Source organism: Emys orbicularis, chromosome 2 (genome assembly GCF_028017835.1).
Source record: "Emys orbicularis isolate rEmyOrb1 chromosome 2, rEmyOrb1.hap1, whole genome shotgun sequence".
NCBI lineage: Eukaryota > Metazoa > Chordata > Testudines > Emydidae > Emys > Emys orbicularis.
In genome coordinates this window covers 222,172,013-222,194,574 of record NC_088684.1, presented here as the reverse complement: position 1 = coordinate 222,194,574, position 22,562 = coordinate 222,172,013, and the positions used below count along the sequence as shown (strand labels likewise).

Here is a 22,562-nt window from a genome sequence, read left to right as displayed (position 1 = left end):
ATTTCTTTAGTTGTTGGCAGCTGTCTTTCTGCTGCTAAACAAGAACATTTTTCTTTAGTTCCTGCTTAGACAGTTTTGACACTGTTTTGATGCAAGTTAATGCTCCCAGAATATACATTTCTACTTTTAAGGAGCATGGGGTTAGAATTTCTTTGAATTTCTCCTTGATTCAGGTAGGTGGGAATCAACAAGACTTCTGTGTTACAAGCTAAAAACTGTAGTTTCTTGTACACAAGGCTTTATTATTTTTTTGAAAAAGTGTGTGTGTATAGAGCTGCATCTGAGCAAATAAGAAAGCTATTGAATTATTTTCTCCTGCTGGGAGCATCCTTTTTCACCTTTCTTTTCTCTTCACCTACCTGGTTATGAATGGGAAAATTTAAATTTTACAAAGTGAAAAACCAAATTAATTCCTCTATCTATGCTTCCCAAGAGACGCATTTTCTTTCTCTTCTGTGTGTGTGTGTGTGTGTGTGTGTGTGTGTGTGTGCGCGTGCCAGTTAGCTTTTACCTGCTTCGAGCTTTTCAGATATGCCTTTGGTTGAGTTAATATCAGTAAGATGGTGCCTCTTCTGGTGTCTGTCTCAGAATTTACGTAGCTGTCAGATCTACAGTTGGTTTGTTCCAATGTATTTTATTTTATTTCTAAATTTTCTCTTGGCGATATTTTTATTCCTCTGTATGTCTTGTGAAATCCCCCCCATGTTGGGTGATGTGTATGGTAATTCCTTTTCAGGTGCACTGGAACTTGGCTTGCTTACCAGCTTCCCATGACTAGCTCCATTATTGAGTTGATAATGAGCATCCAGTAGGAGAGAAGAAAGTTGTGAAGTTAGTCGGCTGTTGCTTATTGGGATTGAACAGCTTGTTTTTTCTTTTGTGTAGCATTTATACTTAACACTCAGTAGGCAAACTGCTATTCCAGCTTGCAAGTGGATTCAGTTATTCAAATGCGCCGGCCAGAAAATGAAGGGGATTCTATTTAAACTGTGTGCTCCCAAGTCATAGATGATCTTTTTGATGTCTGTATTTTGCAAATGGAAATTTTTCATTTTCCATCACCAGTATTCTTTCAGAGGCAGCGTTATCCGAGGCTGCTTTTTGGCTGGTTATTTGCATTTTTCCTTTCAATACTGAATTTCCTTCCTTTCTCCCCCAACCCCACCACTTTCATATCAAATTCCCATTTTGATTCCCTTCACTTCTGTGTCTCATGATTAAGGGCCAGTCCTGCTGACTGCCAATGATGAGCTGACTTCAGTGAGAGTTAAAAGTGCTCAGTACCTTGTAGAATCCAGCACTAAGTGAGGTCTACTTCATCTGTGTAAAGCTTGAATGTTTCAGCTCTCTACACGGAGACTATGGAGAGGATAGGTAGCTGAAATTCACCTCCTCAGACCAGTTAACAGAACTCCTGGAATAGCAGCTACACCCAGCTTGCCCTGGTTAAGCAGGTTGTTTAGGCCGCTGGATCTGTGTAAATGTGAACGCCTGTGTCACCTCCTTCCCGCTTCCCATCCTTTAGTGTGGGCGGGCACCCCTCTGTGGCTACTCTGCTCACAGCTCCCCTGTAAAGTTTAAGTGGAGAACCTTGCACTGGTCTTCTGCCCTAGAGGAGAAATGGGGAAGCAGCCATTACATAATGAGCTTAGAAAGAATGCAGAGGGACTGAAACACTGAGGGCTGGATTCTTCTCCCTTTGATATCAATGGGAGTCTTGCCTTTGTCTTCAATAGGAGAAGCATCCAGGACCTGATCCTCTGAGACTGGGACAGGGTTCATAGGCCTGCGACTTGGCCTCAACCAAAGCATGTGTTGAGTCCTGAACTAGTCTGTTAGACTAACGTACTTTTATGAGCCCTATTACTGCAGTATCTGAGCGCCTCACAGTCTTCAATGTAGTTATCTTCACAACACCCCTGTGGGGTAGGGAAGTACTATTATTCCCATTTTACAAATGGGAGAACTAAAGCACAGAGAGGCTAAGTGACTTGCCCATGGCCACGCAGGCAGTCTGTGGCAGAGCAGGGAACTCATGACCTTTTGTATCTTATACGTGGGCGCTAAATCAAGCACTGTCCAAGTGGGTCTTGCAATAGGACTTTTGTCCTTAGTTACTGTAGGTAGGTTAGCTTGTAAAGAGAGCACAATTGCACAGTGTCTTAGGCTGTGATGCAGACATAACCTATGTTGGCAAAACTTACGTTGCTCAGGGGCATAAATATTCCACCGCCCCTCCCCCAGCGACATAAGTTACTCCAACATAAGTGCTCCTGTGCACAGTGCTGTGTCTGATCAAACACTACTTTCTATGCATATGGCCATGGTAACGTGGATGGTAACTGGTTTAAGCCATGTCTATACGTACAGCACTGCAGTGGCACAGCTATACCGGCACACACTGCAGCACATGTGGTGAAGACGCTCTATGCCGACGAGAGAGAGCTCTCCCGTTGGCATAAAAAAAATCCCTGTCCGCGAGTGGCAGAAGCTATGTTGGCAGGAGAACTTCGCCGCTGCAGCACTGTACATATAGACATGGCCTTAAACTAGTCAGCAGCTACATTATCATGGCCATGTGCACAGAAAATAGTGTTTGATCAGTAGGACAGAAAAGATTCAAGACCTAACCCCGTCTTGACGGACCCTACATTATGCCTGTTGGCGGCTGTTGCTGCTGCTGCTTATTATTTATTTTTATCACCATAAAGCCTAGAATCCCTAGTCAAAGGCCAGGGCCCCATTGTTCTAGATGCTGTACAAACAGAGAACAAAACGACAAAGAATTTACAAACCAAGTATAAGGCAAAAGACAAGAGCTGGATAGAGACAGACCAACCGGAGAGTACAAGGGAACAGCGAGACAATACCGGTCAGCATGATCGGCAGCGATCTAAGCACACCAGCAGCCTGCCTGTTGTCATGTTTTTTTGTAGGCATCTCACGGCAAAGGAGAGTTTCGAGGAGGGACTGAAAGGTGGATAATGAGTTAGCTTTGTCTATGTTTACAGGGAGCTCCTCCTAAGTGGGAGGGGCTGCCTGTGAGAAAGCAAAAAGGTGCCTGCTTGAGCATTTAACAAGTAAGAGAGAGAGAGGCTGGCATCATTCCTCAATCAGAGGTGGGAGTCGATATTTCAATAGTGAATGAGAGATGATAGGTTGTGAAGGGTGTTGAAGGTGAAGACAAGCAGCTTATGTTTGATATGACTGAGTAGGGAGAGTCAATGGAGGGAGGCAAAAAGCAGGGCGACATGGCCAAAGCGACAGGCTAGGAAAATTCTTTGCAGCAGCACTCTGAATGGATAGGAACGGGGCAAGATTGCATTTGTCAAGGATGTTGCAATTGCCCAGCCATGATATGATGAGATTTTTAGCTGTGTAGAGAGGAAGTGCTGTATCTTAAGGCATGTCTACACCAGGACTGACGGACCATGGCAAGCTGGGGTGTAAATCTACAGCACTCCAGCGTGCCATGTGCTAACTGTCCTACTATGGTGGACTAGAAGTTTCCTAGTGTTCATCCATGTACAGTGGTTTGAAACAGCAGAAGGTCAAAGGTCACTAGAGAGCTTGTAGTGTGCATCAGCAGGGGCCACACAGACAGCGCATGGCCCTCTGGAGTGCTGTAGATTTACACCCCAGCCAGGCCGTAAGTTCTTGTGTAGATGTGCCCTTAGAGATTTTATGCAGAAAGAATCTGCAAGATTTAGGTGTAGCCTGGATGTGAGGACCTTGAGAGGGGTCTGCTCCAAGTCAAAGATGAGGCCCAGGTTATGGGCCTCAGTGACAGGCAGTTAATGGTGGTGGTGCTCACGGGGGGCAAGAGAGAAGATAGCTGGGAGTGCTTGGGGAGGAAGACTGAGGGTATGTTTACACTGCAATTAAAAAACCCCAGCTGGGCTGTGCCAGCTGGCTTGGGCTAAGGGGCTGTTTAGTTGCAGTATAGATGCTTGGGCTGGAGCTTGGGCTCTAGGACCCTGCGAGGAGTAGGGTCCCAGAGCTCAGGCTGCAGCCTGAGCCCAAGCATCTATACAGAAATTAAACAGCCCCTTAGCCTGAGCCCGAGTCAGCTGGCACGGGCCAGCCACAAGTGTTTAATGGCAGTGTAGACACCCCCCCGGAGCTCTGTTTTAGCCATGTTGAGTTTGAGCTGACAGCTAGACATCCATGAACAAACAGATGTCAGAAAGAGTGGCTGAGATTTTAAAAATTAGGCTAATAATGGCTGTTGCACTCTAGCTTTATAGCTATCACACTTTCAGAAACCTTTCTGAATCTACTTTGTGCTACTTTAGCAGAACCCTAGCAGTTGCAACTGAAAGTTCTTACCCAGTGGAAAATTAGAGAATATATACCTAAAATTCAGTAATTACTCAATAGAATTATGCCTTCATCCAAAATATGTCTGGACTACATTAATTTGTGCGGAAAATACCAATGGCATTTTGTTGATGGAAATACTTGCTATCTAGCAGAAACAGGAAATTTACAAGTAATGGTTTGCTTAGTTTGTACAGATTAGAGTATGACTCGGTTTTGTACTTAGCATTACAGATATTAGAGATGGAAAAGACCTGTTTACGTGTTATAGTCCATCACTTAGCCATTACAAGTTTCTTTACTGTAGTATTATATATTTTTCCAGTGCTTTGTCCAATCTGCTCTTCAATGTTTGTGATAGGGCTTCCTGTGCTTCCCTTTTAAGGATGCATTTGGTGAAATGTTGTGGTCTGTGTGCAGGAAATCAGACTAGATGATCAAAATAGTTCTTTCTGGCCTTAAAAAAAAAATCTATGAATGTTGGAAAGTCTATTATACATTTAAATTGATCTCATCTCAGTCAGGAAGTTTTTTCTTTTATATTTAGTCTTAATCTTTTATATTTATGATTTCATCCCATTACTCCAGGATACACAGGGCTTTCTTCCCCTGACCTGGCTTTCCAGAGTCAGATTCACTATAGATCTACGGCTATCACAGTTTCAGAAACCTTTTTGGACCTACTTTGTGTTACAGGATCAAGCCCTTAGCCTCTCTGAGTCTGTTTACATATCTGTAAAATGGAGATAATAAAAATCACCTTCCCATCTCACAAGAATGTTATGAGAATTAACAGTTAACATTTGTGCAGTGCATTGGAGATATGGGGCAGATTTTCAAGTGCTTGGCTCCCACAATTGGAGCCAGATTTTTGAAAGAACTCAGCACCTAGCAGCTTCCGTTGCATGACGCAGAGTGCTGTTTAAGTACTAAAATGAAAAAATAGCCACTGAGGAAGTGAAACCATGCGTTCTGGGATTGCAGTGATTAATACATGTGTATCACACTTTTGCTCTGCCTCTCTGCTTTGTTGCACCTTTTTTGCTGGTGTAACTGGCAGGCTGTGGGGATGTATATGAATCCTTGCTCAACTTAATGCCATGCTTGCTTACAAGAACATCAGTCTGACAAAGCAGAGTTGAACGTGATGTTTGCGTGCCTGTGTCACGTGCAAGTGTGTGCCCACAAACCAAAACACAGCTGGCAGGTCTAATTTTAGACCTTACCAGCCTTGAGAAGTGTCCCTTTAAAGATATACTTTTCTCTCTAAAAACAATTTGGTTGATAATACAGCTGCTGACAATCCTGCTGAAATATTACATATGATTTAAATAAAAACAAAGGAAACCACTGCCCAGTAATTGTAAATTAAAAAGAAAAAGAAAAAAAAAGAAAATAGTGAGGCCACTAAAGAAAGCTCCACAAATTAAATGATGTGTCAAAGGAATACGTGATTTTAAAATTTAAACTTGGGATTTGTACACACAATAAGACAAAGTATATTGACTTATTTATTTGTACAGTGCCCAGAAATGTTACAGGTGATTTATATACATATAAGGTAGGTCCCTTCAGATAAATAATATTCAAAACTTTTGCTTAAGTTGGTCAGAATCAGCTTGAATCTCTTGCAAGCCCTGTCTCTTTACTCGGGCTTTTAGGGAGCAGTGGTAACGTTTATGGTGCAAGTGTGTGAGACTGGTACTTCTGGGTGCTGTGGGATGTTGCCAGGGGATGGTGTGATGGATTATCTGAAGCTCATGAAGGGTATTTTAAAAATTATATTAAAGCCATGGAAAGCTCAGGAGAGGTGATCCCCTCCCCCACTTTGTTATAAATCTAAATAGAGGAATGACTGAAACAAGTCTTAATATACTGGATCTGTCAAAGTGAACACTTAATATGCATGGCCCTTTTTACCCCCTGTTTGTTTCTGTGCAATGGTAGATTATTGTACAAATTAGTTTTCTGCTTAAAACAATTCCATGTTGGAGAATCTGTTGCTGATCTCCTAATAGACTCTGTGACCTTGTGGGTTCTTTCTTTCTTTGTTTTAACAGCGTCACAAAATATCAACAGCTTTTTCTTTTTCTTTTTTTTTTTTTAAAGGCTCATCCTTTGCAGCAATTTCTTTGAGTCCCAGGTATTCTGTGCTCCTGGCTTACTGTTTGGCTGGTTTGTTCTGTGACTTTGTGAAGTGCAGAATCCACTGCCGGTATTTGAAGTTCCCCGGGTTCAGTTACACCAGCAAGCGCTGCTGTAAAATTGCTTTGCTTTCCGAGATAGCCAGCAGAGGGAATCGGGACTTTGCTTGCAGCAGGGGCTGAAAAAAGCAGGCTGTTTCTTCTTGGAGGAAATACTGCAGCCTTCTGGACTGCGTCTGCTTCTCGAGGGAGAGGCTCACTGTAGGTCCACCCACACCGGCTGGAAGGAGGGGGTTTGAATGAAAGACAAGACAAGCCCTAAACACCATGTCACACCGTGAGAGGGGCAGCAGCAAGTAGGCTGTGGAAAGCTGCTTTTTTATTTAATTTTTGTTTTAAATAATAAAGGGGAGCGGGGTTGGGGTGAGGAAGAAGAGAGAGAGAAAAAGCTGGTCTGCAGCGGTTTGGAGTTCCACTGTCTTGCTGATTTCTCTAACAGGACTTTTTTTCTACAGACACTGGCAATTGACATTACTACAGACAAGCTGGCTAGGAAAGAAAACGCTGTATCCTGAGTGCAGGAGGGCGTGGGGGGTGGGGGGGAACAAAACAAGGGTGGTTTTTTTTTAGCTCCATCTATATTTTGTTTTTGTTTTTATTCTTGCTGTGTTGGACCTTGTGAGCAGTAGAAGGCAAGGAAGTCTCGAAAGCCTCATCAGTCATCAGTACTGTCAGGAATAGTGGTTTAAGAGGAAGAAAGGCCTGGGGCACTACACCCTGTCAACGAGTTCCCTGCATCGGAGATAAAGATTCCAGCTACATGGGCAAACGCTTGGAACAGCAACCAATGTACCCTCAGTACACTTACTACTACCCTCATTATCTCCAAACCAAGGTATGGTACAGCAGTTCCCTGCCTGTCCAGCAGTGTTAATATGATATCATTATACACTTAGTGAAGGATGGATGGTGGAGTTGCATAAATTAGAGGTTTGTTTGTTTGTTTGTTTGTTTTTTCCCCTTGAATTCAGTATCATGCCAGGCAGAGCTAATAGCCAGAAACAGGAAGGTTAGGCTTTATGCATTTATTTATTAATTTTATTTTGACTACTATCTTTAGTTAATCCCTTTAATTCCCCTCTCCCTACAATACATGTGGTTAATATTATTGAAGCAAGTATACATGATTATGACATAGGCTGGAGATGGCTCTGGACAGCATCAGGCATGCAAATACTGTTTCAGTGATCTATGCAATTTATTTGGCGTTCAAAAGCATTTTGCCATTAGCAAAGAGACTGTGGATACCGAAACTTTTAATCAGTGAAGTCTGAGATGCTGTGGGGTTCTGGGGTGGACAAGGCGCTAACCTACTGTAAATCTTTTGGAGTTTTCTCTGATGTATTGAACTGCTTTTAATGTTGCGTTAAATATTGAGGATGATCTGGCTGCGTGCTGTTACATTTGATAGGGCTGGAAATAGATAGTAGCTACTCTCAGAAAAAGCACCAAACATGGTTTCATTTTTTTCAATGTCAGTGGCTCTGGAAGGCCGGTCTGCATCTCCCAACAAGACTGAATGAAGTTGATGACACCTGGATTTTAATTAGTTAAATCATGCTTTGTTTTTCCCTAATGGCATTGTACCATAATCTGCTGCCCAAAAGAGTCTCCTTTGCAACCAGTGGACAGTAACAAAAACAACTCTGCAAACCAGTTAGGGCATCGTAAAGAAAATTACTATTCTGAAGTGCAACCTCACAACCATAGATTAACAGTTTGAGTCAATGAACTAACGTTCTTGTTTTTTAAAAACAAACAAAAAACCCCCAATAACCTCCACCCCCCAAACAAATGTCACCCCAATTTAAATGGCAGATTTAAGCACATAGGACACATCTGACTTGGGGGGGGGGGTTACTTTTGGTCTCAAACATGTTGAGCTAGTTATTATTGAAAGGCCAAGTTACGTTTCCTTGCCAATAAAATTACTTTTCTGTTAACGATTATAGCCAGACCCCCTGCATTATATAAATTAACTAATTGTGAAAACTGAGACTAAGGTTGGCTGGAGTTGTGAGGACACCAGAACCACTCAATGTGATTATAGTCTTGTAATTCATAACATGATTACCTCTCATTTGTTTGCTGTGTGCTTTCTCTACCTATAATGTGCAGAATTTTTGTCTGAGATCAGCCCATTTTGGGGGGAGGGCAGGGAGTAATTGTTTCACCATTTTCCCCCCTCAAGGTCGATTCAAATAGCATTTTACCTTTGTGACCATTTAGTCCGTATTGTGCAGCAGCAGCAGCAGCATCCCGTTGCTAGCTTGACTGCAATATTGGCTATAGCTTCAACTGTTTGGGGGATTGGGGATGCAGACCGATGCCATTCCTCAGAACCTGGCAAGCCAAAGACATGAAACAATTTATGGGTATTTTTTGAAAGAACAATAGCCTCAAGTACTGGATGAGAAATACTGGACATTCCATCTCTTTTACTCATGTCACTTGAATTTTGCCAGTCCTCTTTTTTTAACTTCCCTTTCTATTTTGTAAAATATGCTTTTTGGGGAAATTAACCTTCTGATCCAGTTGAAAGTGACAACTGCTTTCCACGCAATGACTTTTTAACCTGAAGCTTTTGGAGAATAAATTAATATTACTTAATTATATATTATCTATAATTATCTGTTGTGTTCTAGAGTATAAAATTATCTACTCTTGTGAAAAGTTGTGTGAGTGTAAATATATATTTGAACACGCATTATTTTTGCAAGGGTAGATATTACAAATCTATAATAAATTTTATATGGCATTAATTTCTCTCTCTCTCAAATCTAAATAATAAAATAAACTCACACACATATATTTCTGTACTATAGTCCTAAAGAGTTTAGAGTAGTGCAGACAGGCAGCATCTGGATTTTGTTACCTTAAAGCTAGCCATCAGCTTCTGGGACATTTTAGAGTATTTAGATGCATTGTATGTCTAAAGCCAATATTTGGGTAATCAAATAATGTGGTAGAGAACTGTATCAGTTATCACACCTATCACGATAACACATATTAATATACCACTGTATGATTTCAACTACTCTGTGAAATTCACATCTTTTTTATTTTCTGGAAACTATGCTGTGTATTGTGTTAAACAAAATTTTAGAATTCAACTGTGTGAAAACGTGTGTTCATATCTGGATATTCATACACAGGGAAGGGGGAATGCATTAACTTAAAATCATATAAAGGAATTTTAGGCTTTCTGGGGGCATTTTTGTTCAATGCATAAAGCACAGAGGAACAGGACATTAAATATACAATATTCTGAAATTTAAATGTTTTCCTCACATTTTCAGATCAAGTGCTTTGCTTTTGCTTTGCTCACACTGTAAATTAATCTCAGCTGTTCTGAAAGAAGTACAATAGTACTGTGTAGCACAGCTTTTTGGAGGGGTTTTGTACAGGATTGAATAAGGTTCACAAGATATATATAGTCCACATTTGTACCTTCTAATATAGCTAACATGTTGTTAAGCAATAATGGTGTACATTAATAACTGTATGGTCTAAAGAATTTTAAATAGAAGAATAGGATCCACATGTTTGGGTGATTGCCTCAAGTTTTACAAATGTTACATGGCCTCATGCAGAACATGAAACACACAGTCTGATTATTCAATTTAGTTGAGCACCTTAATTATAAGATGCCACCATTGAAGTTAATTCTTCAGTGGCTGTTTCAGACAAACCCACAATAATCCAAAAATTTAAAAAGGTTCAGTTTTGTAAAGGAGATTATAATGTCTTTAATATGTCCTGTAAGGACAAACAGAGGGATTGAAAGAAAAGGTATTTTTTTCCTTCTGGCATGACGCTGGCTCACTACTGAATTAGCTTGAATTGTCTGAACTTTCTTAGCTAAGTCCTGAGAGTAGAACTTGCTTATTCTAAGCATGTTATGAATTATATTTATAATCAAACATTTTTGTTACTGTTATAAATTAGGAATATGTGGCCTCACGTCATCTTGCTGCAAAGAATATCACGAAGGAATACGTTCGTGTGTCACATGCATATGACACTATTTCCTATAATTTAGGAAACCCTTTGATTTTATTTTGGACTGCTCGACAATGAAACGTTTCTAGAGTGGTGTGTGTGTTGATGGGATAACTAAGAAACCAACTAGTTTACGTAGCTGTGTTGTAGAAATTCACTTATAAGAATATCATGATACCTAATCTTGCCCCAATCCTTGAATTTCCATTTTTGATCTCTTGTCTGAAAGTGTAGTTCTTTTTTTTTTTAGATTGGGAGAAAAGACTGAGTGATGTGAAATTTCATGTAATGATTAAGAATGTCATGAGGAAAAAAAGATTTCGCCAACACGGTTTTACATATTTGATGGAATCTTTTGAAGTAATAGTGCTTGTGTCTTTCCTTTGGCCGTTGCAGTTTATGGTCAGAATTAAGACTGGGAAGACCATTCTTAGAAAACAGTGCATTGAATAAATTGAGTCATTTTCTGTTTGCAGTTACCTGTGGACAGACATTGATTCTTCTGGATTTATTTTTCACAATCGTTTGACTGGCACTTTATATGACTATATTTCAGCTTACCAGTTTTTTGTATACTATTTGCTTTGCTATATCTTTGTCTAGTCACTATTTATTATTCATAGTGTGTATTTGGTCAACGAAATCACATGGTATTAACTCCGGTTCCTGGTTGGATGGCTGAAACAGAGGGTGGCACCAGTAGTGAATACCAGTGTGCAAACACCCTGCCATGCACATATGTGTAATAGGAAGAACAGCCATTTCACAACATCTGTGTGAAGAAAAACCCGTCTGGCATGGATGTTAAGAGAAAAGTGAACAAAAAGGGGTATGAAAAAGAATGAATTGGTAAGCGAGTCAGATGTGTGACAATGTTTGCACAAACTTGAGAAAGAAGCCCTGGAAATTCAAGCAAGTGTACTGCTGAAATTGTTACACTTTTTAAAAGTCACTTTGGGTATGAACATTTTTTTAAAAGAATGAAATCCTTCGTTCTCTCTCCTTTTTTCCATTTTTAAGACATTCTTTGGTCTGAGCAAGTCAAGAACTGCTTTGAATTGTGTGTGTGTGCGGGAACACTTCCTCTTCCCCTGTATCAGCCTCATTTATAAAGCAAATCACTAGAACCCACACACAGCTCTCCATGCCTCTCCACTACCTTGCACCCACCAAGCCAGAGTTCTTTTCTCACTCACATTGCAGTTTAGCCAGTTTATTGCATTCCCCACTTTGGGCCATCTGGACATACAGAAGGCCTAGAAGAAAGAGTTCCAGATACTAAGATGCCTGACAGGGCTTTTTCTGACTGGTAGTGTTCAGATTGTGTTTGGTGTCTGGTGTGAAGTAGGGGTCAGGTGTAAGGAGTAATTCATCAACCGCACACTGATTTCAGGCTGCATTTTCAACCATCTGCAACCTGGACTGCCGCCAGGGCTCAAAAGTCTAGCTGGAGCCTGTGTGATAGTGCCAAAGTAAAAGCAAACACTTGCAAATAGAGAAATACGTTTCTGGGAATGAAATTTGTATGTACTTAGCTCTTGGTTGGTTCAGTACATTATAGCATTTTAAAAAAAATCTCTCTGACAGGTGTCTTTAAGATATATGCAGTTGTTTAAATGGAATTAAAATATTGTTTGAATACTGATTATATTTTTGACTGTGTTAATATCTAACCCTGGTATGCTGCCCATTGTGTTAAACAATCAAAAAGCTTAAAATTATGTCCTCCCTAGAAAATCAGAACCACACATGCTTATTTGGCTTTCAGTACTACTTACCATATAGTTTTACACACTCTTAAGTTAAAAATACTTCGGTTGCTATAAAGGGCAATATCCTTTTCAAATGATGTTGTATTTTAGTTGATCTCCTTTCAGTGTGAATCTGTTTAAATAAAACACAAAAGTGGGAGAGTAAGATGAGATTCCCCCCCCGACCACCTCTTTAAGCAGGACCTCACTGTATGGCTAGGCTTGGCAGAATTCAGTGTTTGTTTTTATAATTTTGATGGATAATGTTTATTTTTCAGCATTTAAAAAAATATTGATTTAAATTTTCCCCAGTTGCAGGAAATTCTGAGAGGTGTCAGACAGAGGGAGGGGCTAGACAATTATTTAATCATAGTAGACATTGAGGATCCATAAGCTAAAGCTTTATAAACATTAAAACACAAATTGTTGACATCACATCAAAATATACAAAGTGAATATCCTTAAATCAAACTCAAATAAGGTCTCAAGCAGCATTTTTCTTACCTAACCAAAATTTACAGATAGGCAATCATCAATGGAAATATGTTTCATTGGTTTTGCTGGTACAATGAAATAGACATTTACCGACAAAAATGTAATCCTTCTAGGTTTATGTATGTCATAGGGCTGTATCTTGCAAACACACATGAATAACTTTACTCACATGAGAAAAGGTACATGTTTGCCAGGTCAGGTGACAAAAATCTTGCTATAACTTATTATATATTATTGACAGTATTTCATACATGGTGCATATCTAAAAGCAAACAGTGGTGTTTAAAATTACTCTTATGTATCCGTGTTTATTAAAAGAGTAAGATAGACAAGATGATACATGTCTCTCTTTAACTCAGATATCTTGGAAAAAAATCATCGGATCAACGGCTCTTAGATTTCTGTGAATTAAAAACCAGATAAGAAAAACTGTGTACAGAGATAAATGCCTGAGTTCATTTCAGGTCTTTCTCTAAGGAGTCTGGATAGTGTTGGTTTTGCACTGATATAATTTTAAGCAGGTTTTTTGACATTATCAGTACTTCTGGCAGAGTCTTGGAGTTCACTTACAAACATGCATACCCTGAAGCTTCCAGTAAGACGAGCAGATTTTTTTTAAATGAGTGGGTTGTTTTTATTATTGATTGTTTTTTGTTTTTGTTTTTTAAAAATCTTTTAATGATAGAAAGTGTATGTAGAGAAAAGTGGTTGATGTTTCTCCAGAACTTGCTTCCAATGCTACATTAAAATTTTGTTTTGTAACAGTCTCGTAAGCTACAGCTGTATGTGATTAAATAGTGTAATATCAAAAGCATGTGTGAATAGGCGCTTTTATGATATAGTTGTTCCATACCAAAAGACTGCAGATGGGCAGAATGGGGAAACTGAGAACAGTGATTTACTCATATATTGTCACAGTACATGTTGTGAGTACTTGTGTAGCTATGTTTTGCAATTGCTTTCACACACATGCAGACAATATTGAGTGCTGGAAAGAAGTTTAGAAAGAAATCTTTTTATAAAGAGAGCCATCCCCTCAGCACAAACACAAAATATATCAGATTAAGAATTGTATGTGCAGAAAATAACATACCGAGTTTCGTATGCAGTTGATTAAAATGATATATTATATTGCTTAACTAGATTTACAAATATATAGTTTAATCTGCTCTCAGTGAGGTCAATGGTAAAAATCTCATTAATTTAAATGGTGCAGGATGATGCCCAGAAAGCATGTACAGTTCTCTATGGCAACGTGTTATAGATGAGCACCATATACATTTTTTAAAATATAGATTCCTCACAAAACCATAACTGAATCTCACGTTGATCCTATATACTGACTCGTCTCTAGATGTATGGATTTATTTTATATTACCGGTACTTTAATTTGTATTTGTATAGCATCTGCTTTCTGCTGCTTATCCACTGTCTGTCTGGCTCTTTCTCTCCCACTATTGAGGTATGATTTATACATGTAGAAGTATAATTACAATACATGATGTCTTGCATGTTGTCTCTTGTTTTAAATGCCTATAATGATGTTCATTGTTTTATGTAAGAGAATAATCGTAGTTACTAAAGGAAGGAACAGGGTGAAGACTGAAGATCTGTCATTGACTTGTATTTCCATAATTTTCTAATCAGAATTCAATGTCATCATTTTGAGAATACCACAATATTGTATTTGTCTTGTGAGGATCTTAGTTGATGATATGGTCATCTCTAAATATGCAAGTGAAGCAAAGCATTCACTCAGTTTACCCAGTAATTGAGAGTCTGAGTCTCCAGGTGGGTTCTTTAGTTTTATTGTCTTTAGAGTTCATTACAAGCCAACATTATCAACAGTCTCTTGATGTGCCATTCTTTATCAGTGGATAGATTTTCAACTTTTCATTGTCAAACAAGGGCGGAGGATTATTTCTCTGACTCTCAGATACAAAATGGTAAAACGTTATTTGCCATTTAAAAAAAAAACGGTTATGTGAATAATTTCCCTCTTTTTGCTTATTTGTGGCGAAGCCGATTTATGAATCAAGAATGATCTAATTATACAAAAGTGTTGAAATATGAAAATTTAACTGAATTTTGAATCAAATTATGCAGATAACATTCTGTAGACCCAAATTGCTAGAACACTCCTCTGTTGCATTATATCTGTCATATTCAGATCACTTGATTGGTACAGATCATAAGTGGAAATCTTAAACCATATTAGATTGTTTGTTCTGATGTAGAGACCTCTGATTTTTTGGTTCCTTGTGTACAGACATTTGATTCTCGATAACGTGTGTTTTATGGATGGTACTGTGGGGTGGCTTTGATTTATAGGGTGTTACATAGTAGAAGTGACCTCACTGCTGCGTGATTAAAATTTATTTAAGAAGAAAGTTGTTTAACAGATTTTTTTCCCCATGGAATATGAATCAAACATTGCTTTGTTCATATTTTGTGAACTGGCATCTTTAGCAGACTAAATCTTTGTAAATCAAAGCTCCCCGTGGCAAACTAATTTGTCTTGTATGTGAGAGGGATGAAGTAGAGAGATTCTCATGGGTGTAGCAAAATGACACTGTCTTTCTTAATAACTGTTTGTTCAGTTCATTCCCCTTACTTTTTTTGTACAGTCTGCGCCTCCATGATGCCGTATCTAAAGATCAAACACCCTGTACTATTTAGAGTTCAGTATTGATGCTGCCTCTGAGTCTGACCTTTCTGCATTCAGCTTCACACCAACAGGAGGCGCAGAGCTGAATGATCAAATATTATTTGATTTGCTTAAAAGGCAAGCTGTGGATATTAGGAACAAATGCAATGTTATGCAGGCTGCAGTTGCCTTCCTGGCAAAGAAGTTGATAACCTTTAGCTCGAGACTACAGGAAGCTGAGAGGGAAATCGAAGATATGGAAATAACTATTGATGGAGAAGATGCTTTTTTGACAGAGAATTCCAAAGCCAGCAAAGCCCTGAGATATTGAATTGATGACCTGGAAAACAAGCTGAGATTAAGAAAAATCATGTTGAAGGGGTTCCACAAGGCTTGGAGACAAGAGAACCTGAAATACTTCTATGTCAGAATGGATTATAAAACTGGGATGCATAATTATGGTGCAAGAAGTTAAACCTAGATTTCAGGAACTCACCTAGTTTACATTCCTGCTCTTCTTTTGGTTGCAAAAAGTACAGACAAAGCAAGAATGATATGCCTACATTAATTCCATGGTGCTATGAGGGTGGGCTTCTAAAGGCTTGTTGTAATTTCCCCCCTCTCCCCACGTGCTCACGGATGCCTTCTGGAAGAATAAAGAAGCTGATGGTAGCCAAGCAGTGGAAGAAATGGTCTTGGAAATCTTAGACATATGAGGGACTTCTTTGTTTCCTTATGTGGGAAGGAATTGCTGTCTTTAAAAGATGCTGCCAGTGCGTTTGCTTTATAGGGAAGGAAGTGCATCTCACTACACAGACAAAGACTGCAATCCTTATATCTGCTCTACCCGGCTGTGCCTCAAGTTTGTCCGACCTTTTATTGTGGAGTATGCTTATAAATGAGTTAAGCTTGTTGGTAATGTGGAAATTGATGGATGCTATTAAAAAAGGGTAAAGATAATGGGGAATACAGTTTTTATTTTTATCTTCTCGTTTTATGGCTGTGAATTGGTTAGGAGCTAGTTACTGAGTTTATGCCCTTTTCTCCCTACCTCTTTTGATTCATAACAGAGGTGTACTGTGTTAATGATCCCTTCCTCCAGCTTTAACAAACTCTGAAATATTAAATATGAATTAGGTAGTTTGGAGCACTTCATGACTGATTCAAGAGCATCATTTTATACTTAATGAAGGTAATACACAACTTAAAATATCAATTCAAATTTTAGTGAACACACAACAATATGTTTTTGGGGACTAGTACTTGTGAGTAGAAAATGAAATTTTATTTTTTAAAATGTTATATTTTTGATATGACCTAAACAAGAAATTCTGTAAAGATGAACATATTTGTGGCATTCATTTCTTACTCATACTGGAGTATCATATCTGCCTTTCAGCTAATAATAGCCAAGTTTTTAAAATATATGTAAGATCAGAACTGCAGATATTGCCTAAAACAAGAATGCTTTCAATACCACATATTCACGACTGTCTGTATTCCTTCTAGCTGATATACAGACCAATAATCTACCTCTGTAATTGAACTTTATCATATGTCTTTACTTGCTTAGCTTGTAAATGAAATATGTACTTCTAAAATGGTTTTGAGAAAGAAAGGTTAGTACTGAAAAGAAAACTGAACAGGACATACACAAGTCTGTGTCTGTTTCTGTGTTGATGACAGCTATCTTTAGCGTTCAAGAAGAGTGAGAAACAGTACCTGAAAGACATCAGAAAAAGACAGCAGCACCGAGTCTTTCAAAGATTCGGCAAAACTTTCAGCATGACTTAATAATCTAAATGCCTCCCCTATGCTATATTAGAGGAGCATATACTGTGTCAAGGTAGAGCTCCTGTAAGTACTGTTAAACAACCCTTCGTGAAAATAACCGTAAAGGAGACATATTGCTGTGGCCTTTAGCAAAGCAGTTGGGAGCTTTCTGCCTGGAAGAGCATCAGACTCGCAGACTTTTGTGTATGTGTTCTCTTTGTGTTTTGCAGCTTTACATCCTAAAGAAACATTAGGTGAACCAGGTATTCCCAGTAAGCTTGTAATTTTCAGTGCCATTTCTAGGATGTAATGTATGTAGGATCAAGTACGAAGACAGATGAATTAAAAATAAATCTGGTTGACTTCTGGCTCTAGCAGGAGACCAACAGTGTTCATTGTGAATTCAAGTGCCTGTAATCGCCGCACAAGTGCAGGTATGAGACTCAGATGCCATTTCTTGAATTGGAAGATTGCTGTTACACCTTTTTTTTTTTTTTTTTTTAAATGCTCATTGGCCAGTCAGTCAACCTTTTATCTCAGCCATTTTACAGAATTATTATAACTGTATACAGTTGTCTCTGAGCAATGTGTAATTTCCTGTGGTTTGAAAAACCATTAGTGTAAGATTGTCTAAATCTAATAGCATAAACATTAATTTACTGTGATAGGTGGGTTGGTGGGGTTTTGTGCAAGCATAATTCAAACAATAATTGTACTGAACAGAAAGAGAAATAAGTTTTGTATCCTTCATTTGCTGCCTTACTCTTCCCTCAATGGACCCACTTTGATGATAATTGCTTCGCTTGATACAATGATTTAGATCTGCAGAGAGTTGTACAAACATTAGCTAATCCTCTCAACCCATTCTGAGAGGAGAAGCAAGTGATACTATCCCCATTTTATAGGTGTGGATGCAGTAGCCAGAGAAGTTAAAGGCAAATTTTTCAGAAGTGACCTCTGATTCTCTGATTATTCAGAAATGCTGATCTCTCATAACTTAACTAATAGAGTGCTCAGCACCTCTGAAATGAGACCCAAGGTGTCTCAAGATGAGCACTTTTGAAAATGTAGCTTTAAATGGCTTATCTGAAGCCGGAGACTGAGTTACTTTCGTAGCTGGTTCAAAACGCAGGGTAAGATCAACCCCCTGCTCTGGCCCCTTTACACCAGCTAAAAGGGACAGAGCATTGTAAAGGGGCCCTGAAAGCCATGCTTCCTTCCAGGGGAGACTTTCCACAGTGGAGACACTGGGGAAGATGGCTGTAATGCCCTCTGAGGTCCTGTGAGTAAGCCTCAGCATAAGGGCACTGCCTGATGCAGGGCTGGTGATGGGAGAGGCATGACGGGGGTGGGGTCGCAGTATCCACCATTGCTGAGATTCCAGGCTGCGCTGTGGCCTGCAGGACATCTCTGGGAGACTGCTGTCAGTTGGATAGGCCCACTGCGCTGTCCGAGTTATGCCAGGAGCTGCATAGAATCTCACTGGCAGAGGTGACTAGTGCCCAGTCCCAGGCTCCGTTCATTAGCCCGAATGTATCACTGCTATTTTGATATCAGTCATAATAGGGACACATGTCTTTGCAAGACGTACTGAATTTTGATAATGTCACTTGAGGATTGCTCTTGATCAATGATAGATGAGTCTTACTTCAGGATAATTATCAATGGCTATGATACTTTGTTAATTGTCAGGGCAACTTGGTGTAGAAAAGGAGTTATTTACTGATAGGTGTTAGATAAATAGTATTCAATAAATACTTATTCATTCGAGCCAGCTGGTCTTCCATGTCATATGCTCCAAATACGATGCATCTTGCCAGGATTTATTTTCGGGTTGTTTTCTGTTGTTGTTGGTGCTTTTTTCATTTTGGCTTCGAACGTAGTATGTGCTTCATTTATTATTTTGTTGGAAGTAGCTGCAATTTTCAAAATGAGCTTGTTCAGAATGGGTGTGACGTGCATTATATGAATGCTGAGAAATGGACTTTAAGACAGATGTTTATAATCTATGGATCCCAGCTTTTTGCTTTAGTTATGGTAATGTAATATAAACAAGAGTGGCTCATTGCTGCTTTTTTTCCAGCAGCACTGCAATGCCATTGCTTACTAGCAAGAGCTAGATGGTGGTTTTACAATCTGCCGTGGGGAAGGGGTGGTGTGTTGCTTCCCTGCTCTAGGAGCTTATTGGTGGAGGGACTGTGACTCAAGACAGTCACAATTCCTTCCCAACTCCTCCCTTACTTTAAGTAGGGAGTAAGCTATCTCAGGCTTTTTTTGTGGAGCAGCTTATTCTGCACCCAGATAGCTACTGTGACTGGCAAGTTGGGAGCAAGGGGTGGAGTTGTGCTCGTCCCATTCCCCACTCCTGTCTATCCCTTCCTCACTCATTTGCTTTTACAGGAGTGTTATCAGGTGAGTTGCCCCTGCTCCTAGCCAGTATCACAGTCTGAACAGGGAAGTACTGGGGGGACCTGACTCCTCTTTGCTTGCCAAGGAAGGGCTGTGGCAATCAATCCCAACGCGGTTAGAAGCTGTGGGGAGTTTAATGTATTCCTTGGAGCATTACAGCAGTCCACTATTGGAGGTGTGTGTTATATAGCAGCAAGATTCTTCAGACTAGGTAATATTCACTAACCTTCAAAGGGAATAGGGAGTGTGGAGATTATTAGGAGACAGTGACGGACCTAGAAAATGCTGGTGCATAAGAGTTAGGCTCTGATGGCGTGCAGTGAGTGTAAAACCTCCCTCCCCCCCATCTTGCTTATTATCAATGTCCACCCTCTGTGATACGTATTATCTGCCAGGCCTATGTTCTTATGGGGTCTTCCTCCTTTCTTTCCCCCCTCCTTTTGTAGTGGCTTCAATGTTTTGTTGTTTTCTGCTCCCGGGCTTCTGCTGTATGTTATTGTGCCTGTGCCGTGATTTCATCTGCAGTGCTTTTTCATTGGCCCTTGTGTTGTGTTGTATTCTCCTCTCCCCCTCGCCTCATGTTGTTGTTTGTATTGCAGTGTCACCTACTGAGATTGGGGCCCCATTGTACTGAGCACTGTACAGAGTAAGAGACGGTCTTTACCCAGAAGAGCTTACTGTCTAAATAAGAAAGACCTGCAAGGATGAGAGGGGAAACAGGCACGGAGAGGTGACTTGCCAAAGGGCACACAGCAAGTCAGTGACAGAGGGCGGAATAGAACCCATATGTACTGCTCTCCAGTCCACTTATCCACTAGCCAAATGCTGCCTACTGTTTTTGCTACTGCCACTCCCACCACCCTTCGGGTATTTTGTGTCTCCGCCTGGCTGTGTATATATATGTCCACCGCTCCACTTCAGGTACTGGGTTGTGTCTCTCCCTCCTCACCCCTGGACCCCGTGTTGAGTGTCTGCCTCCTCAGCCATCTCCATTCCTCCTTCACTTGAGCCTTCTCTTGTACTCCTTCCTTTAGCTCTATTCACTTGTGTTGTGTCTCCCATGTTTCGTTTTCTGGCTGATTTCCATATGCTGGCAGCCAAATGAAATGAGCTAAAATCTGGCTCGTTGAAGCACCTTGTGTCAGTATGCCAGCACTTCAGATGTAAGGATTTTAGCTGCTTTTGCTGGGCTGCCTGCATGTTGAATAAAAAGGAGCTGGGCACAGCAGCCTAGCAGAGGAGATCAATACGAGACAGCAAGTCAACACCCAATGGACAAGAGGTCCACAACTACCATTATGTGCAATAGCAAAAGAAACCAGCTCCAGGCTCAGAGTTATACTCCGGATTTGTCAAACTTGTGCCTGGTGTTACTAGGACTATAGTATTTTGGGGTAGGCATCCTCCCTGGAATTGTTCACTGCTGTTAAAAGTCAATAATACAGATGGAGGGAAAGATTTATATGTTTTGCAGCTAGACAAGTTGGCCAGAGATTAATATTAAACTGAAATTTCAAATGGACACTGCCACATACAGTAGCTTAGAACAGTGGTCTCCAAAGTGGGGTGCGCGGCAGGAGGAGCGCTTTTTTTTTTTTTTTTTTTTTGCTTCGTCAGGCAGGAGTCTGAGTGGTTTTTTTTTTTTTTTTTTTTTTTGCTTTGGCACGGCAGGGGGTGCGTGCTCAAAATTTTTTTACTGATAGGGGTGCGCGATCAAAAAAGTTTGGAGACCACTGGCTTAGGGCCAGAGTGTCAGAGGTACTGGTCGCCAGCAGCTCCTGTTAACTTCCACTACAGCACTGAATGATTAGCCCTTTTGAAAATCAGACCCTCCTTAGGTCATACGTGTGCTAGAACTGCTGGGGAAAACTGCTCTGATTCTAAATATGTTTTTTCTTTAAAAGAAAACCTAAATAAAAAAAAACAGAAAGAATAGGCCCATGTAAAGACATTCTGTCAGATTACAAAATAATGTATTGATTTAAAAAAAAATAGTGCAAGTGGCTTTATTTGTGTTACAAATAGCACTTTATATTTACACCATGGAAATATTAAATATCTAATTTACTTTGAACTCGGTGTGTTTACCTTTGGTATTTTACTCTGCCTGGATAGTAGAAATAGAATTGCCAGTTTCACATTCAGGTCTTATAGACAGGTCTTATTGGTGTATTTGGGTTGCAAATACTACAGGAGAACGGTTTTTAAAAAAATCAACTGAAATTAAAAAACAGTTAATGGGATGATTTTTAGTGTTTGTAAAAGCTTATTTTTATAAAACCTTCATTTTGGGCAAATTTTCAACACTTTGTACTGTTGCCATCTCTTCCTTAGGTCCATATTCTGACACACTCACACTAGGCAGAATCTTAGGCCTGGTCTACACTGGGGATGGGTGGGCGGGGATCGATCTAAGGTATGGAACTTCAGCTACGTGAATAACTCTGCGCCTCTCGCTGAGCTGAAGTACAGGAGTCGATGGGAGAGCGCTCGGGGATCGATCTATCGCGTCTAGTCTAGATGCGATAAATTGACCCCCGCTGGATCGATCGCTGCCCGCCGATCCGGCGGGTAGTTAAGATATACCCTCACTCCATGAGTACTTTTATTGAAATCACTGAGCTGGCAAACGGAGTGAGGAGATACTCAGCATGAACAAGACAGGCAGAATCTGGTCCTTAGGAAAGAAATTTCATTTTGTGAGCATATTGCAACAAATGGAGAGTTAAGAGATGAAAAACTACCACTGCACAGAAAAATACTTGTTTCATTTTAAGCCTTGGTTCTGCAAGTGCTCATGGGAAGGAGTTTGTTCCTGAGGAGATCTATTTAATCTATCTATGGATTTTATACTGTTGCCCATTGCTATAGTATCTTGCACTGTCTGCCTACAATTCATAGCAACAGTGAGGTCCCTAGTGCTTCATAGAGTTTCTGGCATTTCTCTTTCTGGGGAAAAAA

The 22,562-nt window shown here is 40.0% G+C and overlaps 1 protein-coding gene across 2 annotated transcripts in view; it reads left to right on the top strand.

Moving 5' to 3' along the window:
• The window catches only part of RBMS3 (RNA binding motif single stranded interacting protein 3), a 970,110-nt gene that overhangs the window by 395,141 nt on the left and 552,407 nt on the right, over positions 1 to 22,562 (top strand). The window contains exon 1 of one of the 2 annotated variants that reach the window (XM_065399125.1): positions 7,285 to 7,359. The exons of the other annotated variant lie outside the window; for it this stretch is intronic. Within the exon in view, the coding sequence (XP_065255197.1) occupies positions 7,285 to 7,359 (75 nt within the window). Of the gene's footprint in view, positions 1 to 7,284; positions 7,360 to 22,562 lie in introns of those variants that run through there. 2 annotated transcript variants of the gene reach the window in all.